General features: G+C 34.6%; 1 protein-coding gene across 4 annotated transcripts in view; it reads left to right on the forward strand.

The window, feature by feature from the left end:
• Positions 1 to 18,574, forward strand: part of LOC136345282 (acetylcholine receptor subunit alpha-like) — a 156,100-nt gene that overhangs the window by 40,980 nt on the left and 96,546 nt on the right. For all 4 annotated transcript variants that reach the window (XR_010733117.1, XR_010733118.1, XM_066293418.1 and 1 more), the window contains exon 2: positions 17,871 to 17,915. Coding sequence is in view for 2 of the 4 variants with exons in the window: in XM_066293418.1 (XP_066149515.1) it covers positions 17,871 to 17,915 (45 nt within the window). In the remaining 2 variants the exon portion in view is untranslated. The remainder of the gene's footprint in view (positions 1 to 17,870; positions 17,916 to 18,574) is intronic.

The following is an 18,574-nucleotide window of genomic DNA, read 5'->3' on the forward strand; positions in this document are numbered from 1 at the left end:
CCTGTGCAGGTGTGTACGTGCACAGGGAAAATTGCATTCGTGTGATGGTCTTCGGTTTACTATTTACTGAAATTCAAAGACATATTTTTGTGTCGTGTGTAGTGGAAATTTTACTTATAAATAAAATTTTTAAAACTTTCATAGTCTTTTAAAATTTATCAATTGTGTATTATATATGTCGGAGAAATACACGGGTTATTCAGTGTTCCCATTATTCTTTTGATCGGTTAATATTTAGACACTAAACTAACACAAAACACTAAGCACTAGACTATAACTAATTATAAGATATCGACGAATTCACGGGTTCCCCTTGTTCCCTAATCGGCACCACTCTTGTCCCTTTTGTGGTTTTCCCGTGACTACGTCCTGCAATCGAAGAGTTATCCCGATTACGGTATCTTCACCCCTTTTTATATAAACAAATGGCCCTAAAGATTAAACATAAACGTAGACATAAACATAAACATTATCATTCACCGACATATACATAATATATTAAGTAAGTACTAGTGGCGAATTATATATAGTATGACCCATAAAGTCAGCATCACATGGGAAATTATTTCATTTATGAATTTGGGTAAATTTTGATTGGTCTTCATTTGTGCTTCAGAAATGATATGAAATTACGTACCAATCCAAAAACAAATGACTGTCGGTACCTCTCAAATTGCAATTTTTTTCAAAAAACCTTCCAAATCTGTCGTTATATGATCGAACAAGATGATTTTTTATACAGAAAGATATTGAAGATGAGAAAATTTTATTGATGTTTCTCGTTTGTTTTTACAAAACTTTACATATCTAAATTTTTGACACACACTGACTATTCTAAAAATACTAAATTACAATAATAAATGGTGTTTGCTAAAGCTTGTGATAAAAACCGTCTAAGTAACAAAATACTTATAAACAAACTACCTGTTGACATTATTATAGGAGAACCATTTGCTAGTACGGAATTATTAGGTAAACGAACTCAATAATTGGCCTAAACAAGGTATGCCACAAATCTATCGTTACTTTTGAAAATTTTGAAAAATCACAAAGAACAAACTTTCTCAGTTTGTTATTGTTTACTGATATGCCAATTTTCAACTTTTTAGGACGACTTTCATTATCTTGAATTTTTTTGCATTCCTGCATTTCCGAGTATTTAAATGAGTCAACAACAATTATTTTACGTTCATATTCATTTATATCTAATTTTGTGTCAATAAACTTTATAAAAATTCCGGAACAAAGTAACTTGAACATTTTCTTTATAAAATTGTTCAATTTTGCATCAAGGCATATGTTGCGTCTTTAATGAATTTTATATTTTTATTAAAAAGATTAATTTATTACAATTATGACCAATGAATATTCATTCAGGCAATTACTTTGATATATTGTAATTATTATTACAATATTGTTGAACGATCTGAATACTTCGGAAATGCAGGAATACATGTTTTTTTTTATTTGTTCGAAAAAATAGAAAATTGGCATATGAGTAGAAAATAAGAAACTGAAAAAAAATTTTTTAGTGATTTTTAAAAATCTTTAAAAATAATGATGGATTTTCAATGTTTAAAAAAAATGCAATTTGACAGTTATAAACAGTCATTTGTTTTTCGATTTGCGTGTCATTTCTCATTATTTTTGAAGCCCAACGCGAAGGTAACGTAAAAATTTATCCAAATTCATTAATAAAAGAATTTCCCATAGGATGCGGACTTTATAGGTCACACTGTATACACTAATTTCCGGAAAAGTAGCTCGCGAGATTTTTTTGTGAAATTCGTTTCTTTTGAACTTTTATACCAAATATTCAAATTCAAACATTTTTTCGAACGCTTTATAGCCTTATTATTAAAGTAAATGGAAAAAACGAATTTTGTTACATTCTTCATGGAAATTAATGGAAAAATTTAGTCGTGTTCTTTATCATTTTTTTAAATTACTCTGTACGTGAATACAGCACTTGTGTTAAAAAACCTTTAAACGTTGTTCGAAAGTGTCCCTTTTAGCAAACATTTCGTTTTTCAAATCATTGTTTTATCTTGAAAGTTGTTGAAGTCGGAGCATTTTTACTGAAACGCTATATTTAGCAAAAAATCCACTCCTACTAATACAGTAGTGAATTTAAGTAGGACTTCAAAAATCAAATGCCTTTATACTTTTCATTTGAAACACGTTGTGCACTAGGAAATTCTTTTACACGGCGTATGGTAAAGAGCTCTTCAAAAGCACGAAGAAACTTGTAGTTCAATCCGAAGGGCGGGTTCTGGTCCCATCGAAAAATCACCCGTAAAGACGATCGCTTCATAAACCTACAAATTTTATGTAATCGACTTAACACTGCAGTGGAGGCGTAACAAAACCTCCGACAAGTTCAAGGTACCACAGCCAGTAAATAGACAGTTTGTAGACGACTACAAGAGATAAATCTTGAAGCAAGAACGCCTGCAAAATGTCCTAAATTATCTCGAGAGAACCACACTGCGCGAAGAAATTACGTTGCAACCTATGGACAATGGAACTCAAGATGCCACTCAACAATGGTTTCGTATCTTATTCACGGTTGAATCAAGGTGTTGTCACAATATGGTGGGTGGCCAAAAGCGAGTGTGGCAAAGATTGAACGAAAAATTTCATCAAGAGTTGTTTATAGAGCACAAGAATTTTAATGGAGTTGATCTAGGGTAGAATTTCAGTGAATGGTGATGTACACTCATTCATGTTTTCTCTTCTAGGCAATCAATGACAGTGCAAATGAACATTAACAATATCTTACAGCAGTATGTGAAACCGTACGCTGAGTTAGGTTGTCCCAATCTGATTCTAATGCTGCACCACATCTAACAGGAATCGTTCGAAACCTCATAAAAACTGCTGATATCGAAACATTGCCATGGCCTGTAAAAAGCTCAGATATGAACCCAATTGAACATCTATAGGCTGCATTAGGGCGCAGCAACTCTAGAAGAAATGCGCGTTGGGTTAGTTGAAGAGTGGAATATCGTATTACGTAAGCAAGTCGTACTAAATTTAATTTCCAGTATGCCAAGAAGAATAGAATCTCTAAGAGTTGCTGAGGTAGAATTACCCACTATAGAATTCATTTAATTTGATGATTTTGTCTTGTTCACATTACATTTTTTCTGTAAATATGCTAATTAAACTAGTGCCTTTTATATTCATAATTCATTGATTTGAATTTTATTCTTTGCAAAATGCAAGGTTCCAATAAAAATGCTGTGATTTCGATAATATTAGAGGTAAAACAATCAATTGAAAAACAACATGTTTTCCAAAAGGGCGCTTTCCAACAAAGGTTTAAAGATTTTTAACACAAGTGTTGTATTCATGCTGAGAGTAATAATTTTTTTTGTAAAAATGTGAATCTAAATGTTAAAGAAACAAAATTCGTTTCAACCAATTACATTAATAGCCAACAGGCTAGGCTATAAAGCATTGAAAAAATTACTGAATTCGAATAAATGGTATAAAAGTTATAAAGCTTCAAATTTCACAAAAAAATTAGCTGAACCACTTTTTTTGGAGCTCAATGCATTTTTCTAACTGTGAAATTCTTTCATAAAGCTAGTGATCTATGACTAGATCACTTAGACTGGATGTACCAAGTCATATTTCCGCATAAACCCAGTAATGAACAGAAAGAAATTTTTGAAGTAGGAGGAAGTAGCAGATTATGTGTTTTGCGAAGACATAGTGGCAGATCAATTTGTTTTATCTCGGGAAGTTGATGAAATGACAAACGAAAAAAAATTTGACGATGACGAATTGAGTCATCCAGTTGTTGCTGATATTGCGGGAGGCATTGAAGTGGCTTCTCCTGAAAATATCGATGACGAATTCGATGAGGATGATTATTTACCCCTATATACATTTACACAATTAGATCCTCCGGCGACCACTTCTCCTGCTAAGAAGAGGAACAAGGAAATAAAAGTGCACTGGAAGAAAGTTCATCCATCTTATGAGGGGACACTATATGCCGATTTACCAATGCAAACGGTTGAGAATTTGTAGAAAATATTACAACATTTTTCTCCAGTTCAAATGTTTTTTCGATGCGGGTATTTTCACTTTGATTGAAAAAGGAACCGTCAATTATGCCAGGATTCAAAAAAGTAAACACAGTTTTTCTATAGATGCTGATGATATCAAAATATACTGCGTAACATAGAATAGAGAATACCCCGCAAAAATGATTTTATTTAAATAATTTTTAGTATGCATATTTGTAAATATATGAGAACAAAAAAACGATTCTATTTTCAACCATATTTATTTATTTATTTATGAATTATCAGGAATTTAAATTGTTTTTTATTATAAAATTTGCAATGAAATATTAACAATTAGACGGCAAAATATAATTTATTGGTGTATAGCGTGCTGTTGTAAATATATTTATTTGATGGTGCAAATAATTTACAAATAACGCAACAGAAAACTCCAGAATACTACTATTTATATCAATCAAAAATTGACAAACACACACACCATTTGGTCTACCAGGCTCCCGCAACTACAGCACCATCCATCCACGAGTGTCCACAATATAAAAGGACGTTGCTCAAATATTACAAAAAGCGTTCTTAGAAAGTGCTTTTAGATGTTAATCTAAAAGCACTTTCTAAGCACACGTCTATGCTATTTTTTATTAAAAAAAATAGCTTAGACGTAAGATGTAGGGAAATTTTCATCAATTGAGCGAGTTTAAGAGAGATCGATGGGTCTAAGAGATGTTGGTTGGTCATTTAGAAAAATCGTCATAGCATATATTGAACCATAGTGTAAACACTATAATGAGATATTGTCAGGCAGAGTTCCAAGAAGAGGAAACAGGCAGAAAGAGAACTACTGGACGATCCCGAAAAATTACAGAACGTTACGTTCGCAGTCTTCGAATTATGGCCCTAAGGGATAAGTTTGTCTTGTCGAGAACGTTGACGGATCAATGATTTGCTGAGTATGGAAGACCCTTTGGGATTCGAACCATTTATCGCGGGATAAGATGTTTTCGACTGATTTCCTACCGTCTCCGTGCTGTATTACCCCTCACCCGAAAACATTGGCAACATCGACTGCAGTAGTGTAGAGAATGGATACATTGAAATCTGGAATGGAATAATATCTCCTTTAGTCACGAATTCAAGTTCTGTTTGGATCTGCATGATTGTCGGCCAAGAGTAAGAAAAAGATGGAATGAAAGACGGGATCTTCAGTTTACAATACACAGGCATGTCCATTAGAGTGTCGGGATAATGGTTTGGGGAGCTATTGCATATGATAATAGGTCACCTTTACTTTTCATTAGAGTCACCCCAACGACACATCCCTGAAGTTTTGAAAACTCATCTCGTACCTTATCTAGAAACTCTTGTTAATCCTGTTTTCCTCGAAGACAATGCACGACCACATGTGACTATAGTGACTCTGAACTTCTTTCAACAAAACGCAATCATTTTGCTACCTTGATCACTCGATCTCCAGACCTCTCATTGATTGAAAATGTATGGGATATTGTAGGTAAAAGGTTGCATAATTTACTCCATCCCCCATAAATTCTGGCGCCGCTATGTCATGCTATCCAGTTAGCCTGGAATAAGATCCCCCAAGAGGACATCAATACTCCATTCGATCCATGCCTAAACGTGTACAGTACGGCAATTGATAAGACATCGTGGACTACCGCCAAATTATTATTTTTTAGTTTTTAACAATTAAATTTGTTCAATATTTTAATGAAGTATTTGTTTTATCGTAAGCAATATGCATACAAAATATTATTTAAATAAACCTAATTTTGCAGAGTGTTCTGTTTTCTATGTCACACAGTATGCTTTACATCTCCAATTTTTTGGTAGTGTTGGGCTGTTTTATAAATTGTCAGAAATTGGAATTAGAGCTACAGAAACCATTAGAGAAAGCAGAACAAGGAAATGTCGTCTAATAAACAGCAAATTACTACAGAAGAATTCCAGAGGAACATATGACTTCTGTTTTAATAAAGAATAAAAATTCTCAATGTAAAAAAGTAGAATAATAAATGTTTTTCTCTAGTGACAAACTTTAGGAAAGTAGAACCCGTTGCATCAGGAAATAGTTGGAACGCCAAATCCAGAGAAGGAATTCAAGTACTTCAGTGTAATATCATATCAAATTATAACGGATTCATTGGAGGTCTAGGTCAATATGCCTGGTCAGTTGAGAAATATTCTATACGTGCTAGGAACAAGAAATGGTACTGGTGTCTAATAACTAGAATGATAAACATACCAGTTATAAATAATCTGTAGACTTGCGATTGAAAAAAAAAATATTTCACTTAAAGATCTTAGAAGAACCATAGAGATCCATTATTCCAATTCTCCATCTATTATTTAAAATTAGAACATGGACGAAAACTTCAAAAATGGAGATAATTCTTCAGTCTCCCTTCAACATCCAAAATTTCAGATGATATAAGAAAAGATGGACGAGTTCATATGATTCAGAAAAGAGCTAACCAAAAAGATGTCAATTTTGCAATAGTAAAAGCAAGCCCTTAACATTTTGCAAAAAATGTAATGTTACTTCGTGGTCTCTTTGCTTTCGTAAATGATTCAATAAGTAGAAATGTACTTTCAGTTTTTCCGTTTTTTGAATTTTTTTATTAATTAGTTATTATAAAAATAAAATTTCTGAATTTAACATCTAAATAATTTAAACAATAAAAATAATAAAAAAGTGCGTGGCATATCCTAGTGATCTATACAGGGTGGGGAAAATTTCGATACTCACCATTGGTATGTTGAAAATCGCAAAAAAAAACGAGATTTGTTAAATTAGAGAAAATGTCTCAAACTTGGGACTTAGTCAATATTCGGACACAGTGCTGGTAATTTGTTTTTAGTTTTCGAGATGTTCAGGAAAATATCAAAAATGCCAAAATTTAATTTTGAAAATAAATCTAAAATTAAAATGTTTTCAAAAAAATGTTTTATAGAAGTTTTACTTTTTTTTTACTCTTAATGCGTGTGATTATCGAAACTTTATAGTTCCTTTAGTTTTCAAGATAATGGCACCACCTTTTTTAATGTAGATCAGGATAAATTTTGACATATTTTGAAAGACTTCATTGAGGGCTTTTCAACGATATATCACATCATAATATTTGCTAGAGTTTTGGTTTAAAAGAAATCATCACTAAAATTTTTTCTATAAATGTGAAAATTTTTTTTAAATAATTTAACATAATAATAATCGTGCAAGGGAATTTTAAAAGTAGATTTTCTCGAAAATTGCCATTTTAGAAAGATGAAACAAAAAAAGCTTTTTTACACATTTTCGAGTGCTTTTTTATTTTTTGTGGTAGTACACGGCAAAAGCAAAAAAATAATGAGTTACAGATTATTAAGTAGATGAAAAGGGTGAGTTCAACCCCTTAAGAGATAAATGTTAACTTTTGACCAATAATACAAAAAATCATAAGTAATAATTGTACCAAATTTTAAAAAAATCGAGCAACCAACAAAAAGGTTATTAAAAAAAATTAACCTAATTTTAACGGCCTGTAGATTCGTTATTTTTGAGTTTGCGAAAAAGTATTATAGGAACTTGTCACACTCATTTTTGATGTAGAATCATTAGTCGAGTGTTGGTCGCCTTACTTCCGAACGCCTTGTATAAATTACCTTTTATCGAAAAAACTGTTAAGAAAAATTGTGAAATTCCAAGACGGATATACAGCATGATACTAAAACAATTATACATGAAGAAATCAGGAAATTTTTTGCCGATAAAAAATTTGGGCGCTAATGGGTTGACTTCCGTTCATCGAAGTTCTAGGGAAAACAAGTCTTCCCGAAGATATTGGAGACTCTCTTAAGGCGACCAGCAAGGTCAGAGTGTTATAATACTAAGAAAATAATAGTACTCTTCAATAAAGGAAAGATGTTGAGGTATCTATTTCGAGAAACGGTACAACCTCGAAAGGGGCCCATTGGTGGGTTATTAGTGGAAAACAGGCCTTCTAGAAGAGTTGAGGGTGCTCAGCACTTTACTGGGCATGCTATAGGACTGAATGGGATTCCTGCTTCCTGCCAAATGAGAATTTTTCAGAATTTATTGAGAAAACCATACTTCGGATAGGGGTCGTTCAGCAATCTAGAGGAAAACAGACTTGATTGACCAGGAGAAAATACTGTCCATGGACTGCCAATAAGAATATTCAGGCGAATAAGGATGTTCAGACGAATAAGGATGTTCATGCCAATAAGAATGTTCATACATTTTAGGAATAGATGCAGAACTTGAACATGGAAAATATCTCCCTAAACCTGTCTGATTGAACTCAATTTCTACCTGTTATCTATATTATAATTCGACAGAAAACCAAACTAGAGGTGGATCTGCGTTCTGAAAATAATTACGGTCATTAAAAAGAACTCTGCACTTAGGGGAGGTACAGATAACTCATTAACGTGTAAATTATAAATTAAGGTCGTTGTGGGAAGCACCGCGTTAAGAACATGGCTTAATTATCATTGCCGTAATTTTATCTTGCAAATAACGTGTTTTTTTGCATTTACATAGCGTTGTTTTTTAACGGAATTCTTGCCTTTAATACTGAATAATTAGAACCACCTAGAATAAGTTCTAGATTTCAATGAAGAGAATTAATAGTTACTCAGAGCGAAGTAATTGCCGGCGTCGCAGATTAAAGCAAAGTTCAGTCTTTGGCTACGCTTGAATGAGCGACCACTGGCTCTCCGAGAAATCGCTCCACCAACTTAGCAGCCATTTGCAAATCTTTTGAATTGGCCTGGAGGGCCAATTTTTGTTTAAAATCCTGTCGGTCACTCACCACAAGTGGTCACTATCGCATTGAAATCAGAGAACGTTGGGCGGGATAGCACGGTATTCGTCGTTTTTTCTAGTCAGATCAGTCCCGTCAGGTGTAGCAAAATGACCATTAGATAATCAGCAATAACCATTTTACGAAATCACTCGGGCCAATAACAAAATCATCACGCGTTTCCTCCGGGGGGATACGCAGAGTACGATAACCTAAAAGCAACTAGTTTCCTATCGACGCATAGATGGCTCTTCGGTGCAGTGCTCATAACTTCTCGCTGCTACCTGCACACTCCGAAGTGATATAAAATCATAGGAGTGTGATTTTTTTTGTTTATTTACTGGCCTATCATCGATATCGTAGGTTACAGTGACAAGGATCGATGATGAAGAACGACGCGAAAATAAAATTTCCTTTCCTGTTTGAGGATCCTCGGAGAGTGACACCTTGGGATGCAGTCCAAAATCGATAGTTCACTGGAGAGGCAATTTTCAATTGAGCGGCGCCGAATAAGGCAGTTCTCGTGCTTGTTTGAACAAGGTATTATCGGGCTGGTATTGTTCTTGTGTGCTCCTTTATTGTCTAGATAAAAGAGTCCCGCAAAAATCTTGGCATTACGAGCATAAAATATACTTAAACGCGATGATTGATGGAGTTTGTTGGGATCAAATAGAGATGCTTTGTAGACGTATGGAGCAAAGTAATTTTATAGATGAGCGCACAATTAGATGCTTAACAAAGTGCTTTCAAATTGGATCTTAAAAGAATAATATGCCTGGCCAGTAAAGTTTTAAATGGTTTTCCATCGGATTTGAGCATCGATGGAATTTTAATTAAACTTATGCACTAATAAGTGCCTCGAATTCAACCGTTTTATGACACGCACATAAAAACAACTGACGTTTCTATTAAAATTAGATGAAATTCTGTATTTAATTTCCTGGAATAAAACGTAATTCAAGCGGGACTTTGTCTCATTACCTTCTAGAATGACCCAAATTCATATTTTACACTCTTAATGTGGCATTTCCATATCTTTTTAGGCATTAAACATGTTTTAATGACCGAATTTGTTCTCACGAATTTTGAACGTATAGTCTTAAGCAGTATTATCCGAATGATAATAAACCGGGACCTGAATAATGGGGATTAACGATGAATAAAAGCTGTTGGGGATTGTTCCAAGGGGGTCAAACTTTGTTCAAAGAACTTGGCAACACTGTTGAGTTGACTTAAAGGAAACTGAACTAAAGTTTCTAGATTAAATTAGAATCCAATTAAGTCATCTTTTAGGGGCGTTTAGTACGTTTTTAGTTACTTTTAACTGATGATTAACTTTAATCATGGAGCTTCTAGTTACGAGGGACTAGATTAGCCTTTAAAAACCTTTCAAAGAGAGCTTTTAATTTAACTTATACAGGGTGGATGGATTTTTTGTAGCAGGATTTTAATCACGTATTTTACGCATCGAAATAATATCGGTTTGGTATATTAACAATATTCGAAAAATGCTTCGTTAAATAAATATTGAGTTTTGAGGTATTACATTTTTTACGATTCATCTTTTATAGCTCCTAAAGTTTTTGTTGAGTTGAGATATTAGGTCACATTCTCACCCTAAGTCAATAGCATAATTTGGCAGAGGACTTTCACATTATTCCCTGTTGATGAGCAACTGGATAAATGCGAACTATTCACTATTCAGAGGTGGGTATGACCAGTTGCTCGGCCTCCTCAATCGCTCGATCTAGCACATCTAGATTTTTATGTTTAGGAGTTTATAAAGGCAAATGTGTAGTTTAATTTTGTAAACTCTTAAAAAGAACTTATAAGGTAACTTAAAAATTCTGCTCTTTGAACTACAGTTCAGAATTTGAGAGATGTTCGGCGGTCTTTACGGCTACGTTCTGTTTTTTTTTTGTGGAGAAAATTAATGGTGATCGTTTCGATTAATATTTGTAATAATAATTATTTGATATTTATTTAAATTATTTTGTTATCAAATAAATCATCGTTGTTCAATTTGTTTTATATTCGAAGTTACTTTTGTCCTCTTGTCTACTATAATTTTTTATTTTTTTCTGTTGCAAATCCGCTTTACTCTTAGATCGTCAATAATTAAATTCTTAATTCACATCATAGTAGTATGTCGGAAAATGCGACGTCAGTAGAATGGCATAAATCCACCAGACCTACTCGATGGAAAAAGTAACATGCCTCACCATTTTGCAAATAACTGAAAATTGATAACAGGTATTTAAAATGGTTAAAGTATATAAAAGATTCTAAATTTAACAGAAATTTTATATTTCAAAAATAAAATTTTATGCGGTCCACCTTAAAAAAATTTTGTTCCATAAAGTAGGTTATAATCCCTAAAAAATATCACCCTCTAGGTTTCCACGATAATTTAGTATTATCTAATCATGTTGACTCTAAACAGTAACTTACGCTCAATATTTAAGCCAAATATCTCAAAAACGTCAGAAATTATAAAATATAAATAAAAAAATATATAAAACTTCAACACTCTCTATTTTCTTAACAAAGAAATTCTCGAATATAGTTTATATAGAAGATTAATATTATTTTTATGCGTAGAATATGTGATTAAAATCGTTCTACAAACAAACAGGCCACCCTGTACGATGACCTTCTATTACTCTTTAGAGTTTAGGTTAACCTTAAGTAAGGCCAACTGAAGGTTAACTTTGACTAGTTATGCGAGCCTCAAATTTCAGAGAATACTTAAACAGAATCACTTAATCATGGTTTTATGCTCCTAAACTGAACTTAAATTATTATTGAATAGCTGCTCCCTGGGAAGAGACATTTCGCTCCTCCCTAAGGAGAAGCGCTCTACTTTTCCCCGAGAGGACACACTCCATTACTCTATGGGAGGAATCAGGTCTACATAGAGTCTGTTCTCTAAGTGTTTTGTAGTCATAAGCTTATAGACCATATTTAGAATTTTATGGTGTTGAACCCAATGAGCTTCGTAGAGTCTGTATGATGAAGGACTGAATTTTTTAACGCCACTTAGCTGAATCCGTATATCGCCCTCTTTACCTCTTGCCTTAGAAGAATTGGGAGACGGGGAATATTGAAGAGACATCAAAGGAGATGTAATGCAATTAATTTGGAAAATTTGAAAATGAAGTAATATACAGGGTATTTCATGTGGAAAAAGCAGATTTTGACCAGGTAAATAAAAAAACTGTTTTAATGGAATTTCTTTGTTTTCTTACGTATTTTACCAAATAATTGAAAAATCGATAGAGATGGCTGTAGGGGCATTTAATTCATTTTGATGTTTCACGCATCAAGGAGACCACAAGTGCGCCATTTTATGAACTCTTGCTCGCATTTTCACAGATCTGATGCTCTCATAGCAATTCCTGCATAATACTCAAATAATAAATCCGCTCTCTTCATAATTAAACAGTTTTAATCCCCTTTAGAGCCCCCGTTAACCCCCTTTAGAGCAATTTAATTCATCTACCCATATAAAAACATAAATTAACTTTAAATTTCCAGCAAACCGTGTTAAGGGCTTTAACCTTGATTTTTAAAGCTTGCAATATTCAGCACTGCCAGACAGCATAATGAAACGAATTTATAGCTCTCATAAACTATTCCGCTTAACTTTTAGTAATTTTGAACATTAAAGTTAATACAATTAACAGAGCATCTGATAATTGCCCTCACATAAGCATGTCAGGGTTGTGAGCTTTTATGCGGTTTTTCTAATCATGAAACTTCTCTGAAAAATAAGGCATTTTATGTCATTACTCATAACTATCTGATGTTTTGTAGGCAGCTAAACCAGTATTCCGTGGGGCCTAGAAAATGCATTACTCAGCAGTTACGACTGGGAAACTGACGGGACAAGTGCTGCTATAAAAAGAGACATCAAACCTCTAGTGCTATTATATGGGGCCATTCGGTCTTTACATCTCCAAGTCCGGTTTAGTGGACCATTTCACGGTTGCAAATACAAAGCATTTTTCTAATTGTTCTCTACCTTTTTAATTTAAGTTCCACCGTATTTCGCGAAGTGGATAGAAATGGCAATTAACTACTTCCAACGCATTTCGACGATTGATGCACGTCATCTGGCATCTTTTAAAACGAAAACATACAGTCTAATAGCTCACTTATACGAGATAAATGACAGAAAACACGGCCCCTTTTCCAGCGATTATATTCAGAACGAAATGACAAAACGGCTCTAAAGCAGTAGCGAGATTCCCTGGCTTTCGAAACGATGGAAAATAATGAAATCTAATCTTCCATAATTTAGCAAATATAAGTACTTAACCGCTTTGAAATGTAAAATTGAACGAGTTCCGAGTCCCTGTATTAATGTGGAGGATTGCCCCGCACAGGCCTGGAATTGAAATTTTCCCTGGATTAATAAATGGAGGTTTGCCTTAGGGCAGCAGGTAATTCTTTTGAATGAAGCAAGATATTGTTATCATTCAGGGATTGCTTTAATGAAATGGTTCAATTTGGGATTCACGAAATCAGTGCTGTTTTTGGTCTCAACCAAAATCCAGCTTTAGGACCAAGAGGCCAAAATAGCCGGAAATTCCTCACGAAACCAACCTTCCAGGCGACTTTGCCAAGTTGTTTTATCGGTTCCAAAGGATTATGTAAGCCGAATTTAACACTTTTATGGTCCCTACCAATAACAAATGCCCTGAGAAATGTTGTCGAAACTCGTAAAAATCACGCTTCAACATGAAAGTCACAAGCATAAACCCGTCCGTAAACACGACCTTGCATAAATCACGACATCCGTAATTTAAATAAATTATGAACGGCTGTCTGTTTTAATAATTACACCACTCCGTTCACTTCCATATCTTATCCAGGCGCCATAAATCATCCAAGCAACGTGGATTTTATAGGTAAGCAGTGAAGTAAGAAAAGCGCCTTTTCCCTAATAATAGTAGTTCTGGTTTATTTCTGTTTTGGACGCAATTACTTTTCCTAAGAATAATTACATTCTTTAATGGTTTGGACTGGCTAGAATCGATATTTGAATGTGGTGAGACATAGGGTAAACATTTATAAATGCAAAGTTTACATTTTTACATGCAAAGTGTCTCCGACGACTCCCACATAGAGATAAATCCCTAAAAAATCTCAAATAAGCATTAAAATATCAGAGGCAACTCTGGGATGAATTCATCCGTTAGTCAGATGTTTTATGGTAAATATTTTGATTGGCGATTTGAGCGCCGACTAACCAATCAACGCCTTACGTTTGCAGTTTTGTTTGATGATCGCCCTTATTTTAGGCCAATCATAATGCACAATAAAAACGAGCTAAGTCAAATAGACGTTTTGATCGAAAATATTTTTTATAGAAATCTGGTAACAAAAAATTTCGTTGGTCGTGTTCACGAAGAAAAAAACCAGGTCATGGAAAAAAAGATTCTCCTACAACACTGATAATTCATAATATCTGGCAAATTTACGAGTTACCTTGACCTTGACTGATTGGTCTTTGTAAGATTTTTCACCTAAGAGAAACATGCTCCACCTATAGCAATGCGCATACAAGACCCATAGGGGTACCAAACCGATATTTCAAAAACCGGGGAAAAAACGAGTTTCGCCATTCGTAATTAGATGAAATTATACTTCCAGCACCTTTTTTAACCAAAGACACTATCTTGTTTATATGAAACCATTGGCGTACCCACTATATTTCAAAACATTTAGTCTAGTACTCCTGACACTCTTTAAGGACAATTAAAGGAAGGCAAAAGATAGACAAATGATAATAAGCTTAAAACGGCTATTATATAGCTCGCAAATCATATACGCATCACATGGATTTTTGTAAAAATTTTCGAAATATTTCTGTTCTGAAGAATAGGTTCCGGTCCTGGATACTGCCGAGAGCACTCATTCTAAATATCCCTTAACTTAAGAAAATTACTGCTTTTGTTGCTTAAATATAATTAAAAATTTACCAAGGATGTGTTCCGACTCTTAATACTGTTATAAACGTTATTCCGAAATTTCTGTTAATTCCACAGAAATTAACGCTTTTCTTGTCTTACAACCATAGGCGTATCATATTCATGTTTCTCAACCACTTGAGAAAGTTTTACGTTATTATAAACAGAGATGTTTTTTAGACGATTTTTTGGCCTGGGAGCTATGGGCATATCACATCGATATTTCCAAACATTAAATTAAGAATCAAACGCTTTAAAAATAATATGTCCGATTCTGGTTGTTTTCATGGGAGCTTGTTCTAAATCTCAAATTAATTCCAAAAATTAAGGCGCTTTTGTTATTTGGAAATCCTAGGTGCACCATACTTATACAGGGTGAGTCGGGAGGATCGTGCCAAACTTCAGGGGCGTGTTGTACATGAAAAATAAATGTAAAAAAACTCAAATGTTGTTATCCGATTTTCGTTTGTTTACAAGTTATAGCGTAAATAAAATTAAAACATAACATTAAAAAAATTTATAAATTTCATAAGAAATTCCATAAATTAACGTTTGGATATCATAGTAAATGTTCAAAAATATTGCCATTAACTTCTAAACATTTTCGACTTCGTCTATGAAGAGCATTCGTTGCGCTCCTGAATGTTTCATGTCTTTCTCTAATAGCAGCTGCAGCATTTCTAATGCGTTGAATTAGTGCATCTTGAGTGTCCACTTTTACTCTGTACACTTCAGTTTTAAACCAACCCCACAAACAATAGTCTAGTGGTGCGAGGTCTGGAGACCTTGGAGGCCAACTAATAGGGCCACCACGACCAATCTAACGTCCAGGAAAGGTACGTTTATGGTAAATAGAATCCTAGTTAAAAAATTTTATTTACGCTATAACTTGTGAACAAACGAAAATCGGATAACAACATTTGAGTTTTTTTTACATTTATTTTTCATGTACAACACGCTCCTGAAGTTTGGCACGATCCTCCCGACTCACCCTATATATCGAAATATTTAAGACATTTTCAGGATGTTGTGACATGTTCAAGAATAATTTGAAATATTTAAAGTGACTTATTTTGGAGATGCCAGTCCTATTATAAAGGGCGTTTCAGAACTTCTAGTGATTGTTCGTGCAACAATAGAAGACATCTGATTATGAGACCCCATGACTGGTGCAAGATGAATGGTCCCATTTGAGAAAGGGGTCCTTTATCGAGTTGCAGATGAACCTTCGACTGGCACTCGACAAGTTGCACAGGGTATGGGTGCAACTAACGATTGTATTTGTCGGGTATTGTATGAGCAACTACTTTGTCCATACCATTTTAAAAAAGTCCAGGGTTTGACTCCAGCCCATTACCAAACAAGAGTTCAGTTGTACCAGTGGGTGCTTCATCAGAGAATCGAGCAACCCAATTTTTTACATTTTATTTTATGGTCAGATGAAACCAGTTTCACGCGAGATGGCATATTCAACAGTAGGAATAGCCGAATAAAATCCACATGCGATATTTTCAGGGAGTCATCAGCATTGTTGATTTGTTAACCTATTGGTCAACATTGCTGCTGACCATTTGGTTAGGCAATATCTGCTGCAAAGTCGTTTGACGGGGCCTTCCTACCAGCGTTTTCACCAGACGTCCTGCCGGAACATTAAACGGCTCATTAAACGTTCAGCAGCAAATGTGGCTGCAACATGATGATACGCCTGTATATTTTTCTGTTCCAGCCAGACAGCATTTGGATCGTCAGTTCGAACAACACTGGATCGGCAGAGGTGGCCCCGTTCCGTGGCCTCCTAGGTCACCCGATCTAACGCCTTTCAATTTATTTCTATGATGATATGTAAACTCTCTAGTTTGCGAAATGTCAGTTGAAACAGAGCAAGATCTGACTGCACGAATAACTGTGACATTTGAAGTCGCTCAAAACTATTATTAAATTTTTAGTCAAGTTCACGAAAACCCTACACGTCGTTTAAACAGATGCAGTGAAGTTCGAAGAGCACATGTTGAACAATGACTGTAGCGTTATTTTATGTAAATAAATTGAAGTGAAATATACTAAAACTTTATAAAAACATTTTTTCCCTCAGTTGTTTTAAAGCATCATAAAGTCATAGCGCCTTAGGGAGACATTTGCGGACACGGGTTCTTATACTCAGATATCTTCTATTGCTGCACTAAACAATCCCTAAAAGTTTAACATCATAGTTCTGAAACACCCCGCATTCATGACATCAGAACTTCATAGGTAAAAACCATAGGCGTATCGCCCCAATATTTCTAAAAATTTAATTTAAAAAATGAATTTTTACCTTACTTTTAAAGCTCTAATTAGCAGTCTAATGGATACATGATTAGCCATTTAATTAACCTGTTCCCGACGTTATCGCTATACACTAGATTTACCCCATCGCAAGCTACTCATGTATAAACATCAGAAATATCCGACTCTCAGCTGGTTAATGCCGTTAATACACTACTCCTCCATAAATCAGGACAATAGGCTCAGCCTGTTAGAGGCGGGTTATTCACTCCGAAATAAACACATTGTTCACAGATGAACTTTAATTTCCCCTTCATTTCTGAGATGCGGATACTTTAAATTAGTTTTGAGGCTTTAACCAGAATAGAGCAAAATTTCCAGTGGCAGAACACATCAGCCCCAAAATAGAGTTTATTACTTCAGAATTCAATTTCAGTCATCGAGGCAATTTTAGGTTTGAGGGAAAATGAATTTTCTGGAGATTGTTTCGTAAGAAGCTCATTTCCAAATCAGTCTGTCGTTGAAATCTAATGTGCACGTGACGTGTAAGAGTATAGAAACTCGCGAATTTTAGTCTAAATGTGTTGATTACAATTTCCAACAGTTCCAAGAGGACGAGGGTCGTTGAAAGCCTGCTGCTCGAAGTTTCCAAGTTTATTTGAGTATTTGACCCTATTACTGAGATGCGTTGCTCGAGGGAGTCTTGTTGTTTTCATCTAATAAACATCGATAAGTGAATTGTTCCTTTTTGCTCATTAAAGTTTTTGTTTCAGAACCTGAAAAACCAGATAATGACTACCAATCTCTGGGTGGAGCAGGTAAGACAGCAATAATTTTATTCCGAAAATCGTGTCTATCTTTTCATTTAAATCAATAGCGGAAACGCGGACGCTCACCATATAATTCAGCCGCACCACAGTACAAAAACTAATAGCAGAGAAATAGTATGCAAATTAAGAACACTACAAGCAAACCCCTACAAGTATTGTCCATGAGTGTCTCTTGAGGACGCTAGGCCCCTTGAAAATGGAGCTCATGAAGCCATATTTCTCAATATCCCGAAAACTGCTTCGATAAAATTTAATTATTTAAATAGCTTCGAGGCTAATAAATTAATATTGATTAGAACTTCGTTACTAACATTTTGGTGGTTGTTTTTGCTACCAATCTTCTGCCCGCATTAGAAAACTCATATCTTCATCAGTGGCGTAGAATCAAGTGGGCAGCTGGGCTTAGGTGTAGCAGAATACATGCCGTACAGTTGATGTGAAGAACTAGATAATCGCGAAATCAGCAGAATTTGCAGGGAAAAACATCGGAAGAGATTCTGAACTCCCAAGAGTCTCTGGATAAAAGTGCAATCGTGAGACTCTTGTCTGAACTTGAGCACTTTGGAAAGATACCATAGATAAAATGATTATCCAAAGGAGAATGAAAATAGATAAACTGCAGACATGGAAGTGAACGAGAAGATTTT

Source organism: Euwallacea fornicatus, chromosome 19 (genome assembly GCF_040115645.1).
Source record: "Euwallacea fornicatus isolate EFF26 chromosome 19, ASM4011564v1, whole genome shotgun sequence".
NCBI classification, from domain to species: Eukaryota; Metazoa; Arthropoda; class Insecta; order Coleoptera; family Curculionidae; genus Euwallacea; species Euwallacea fornicatus.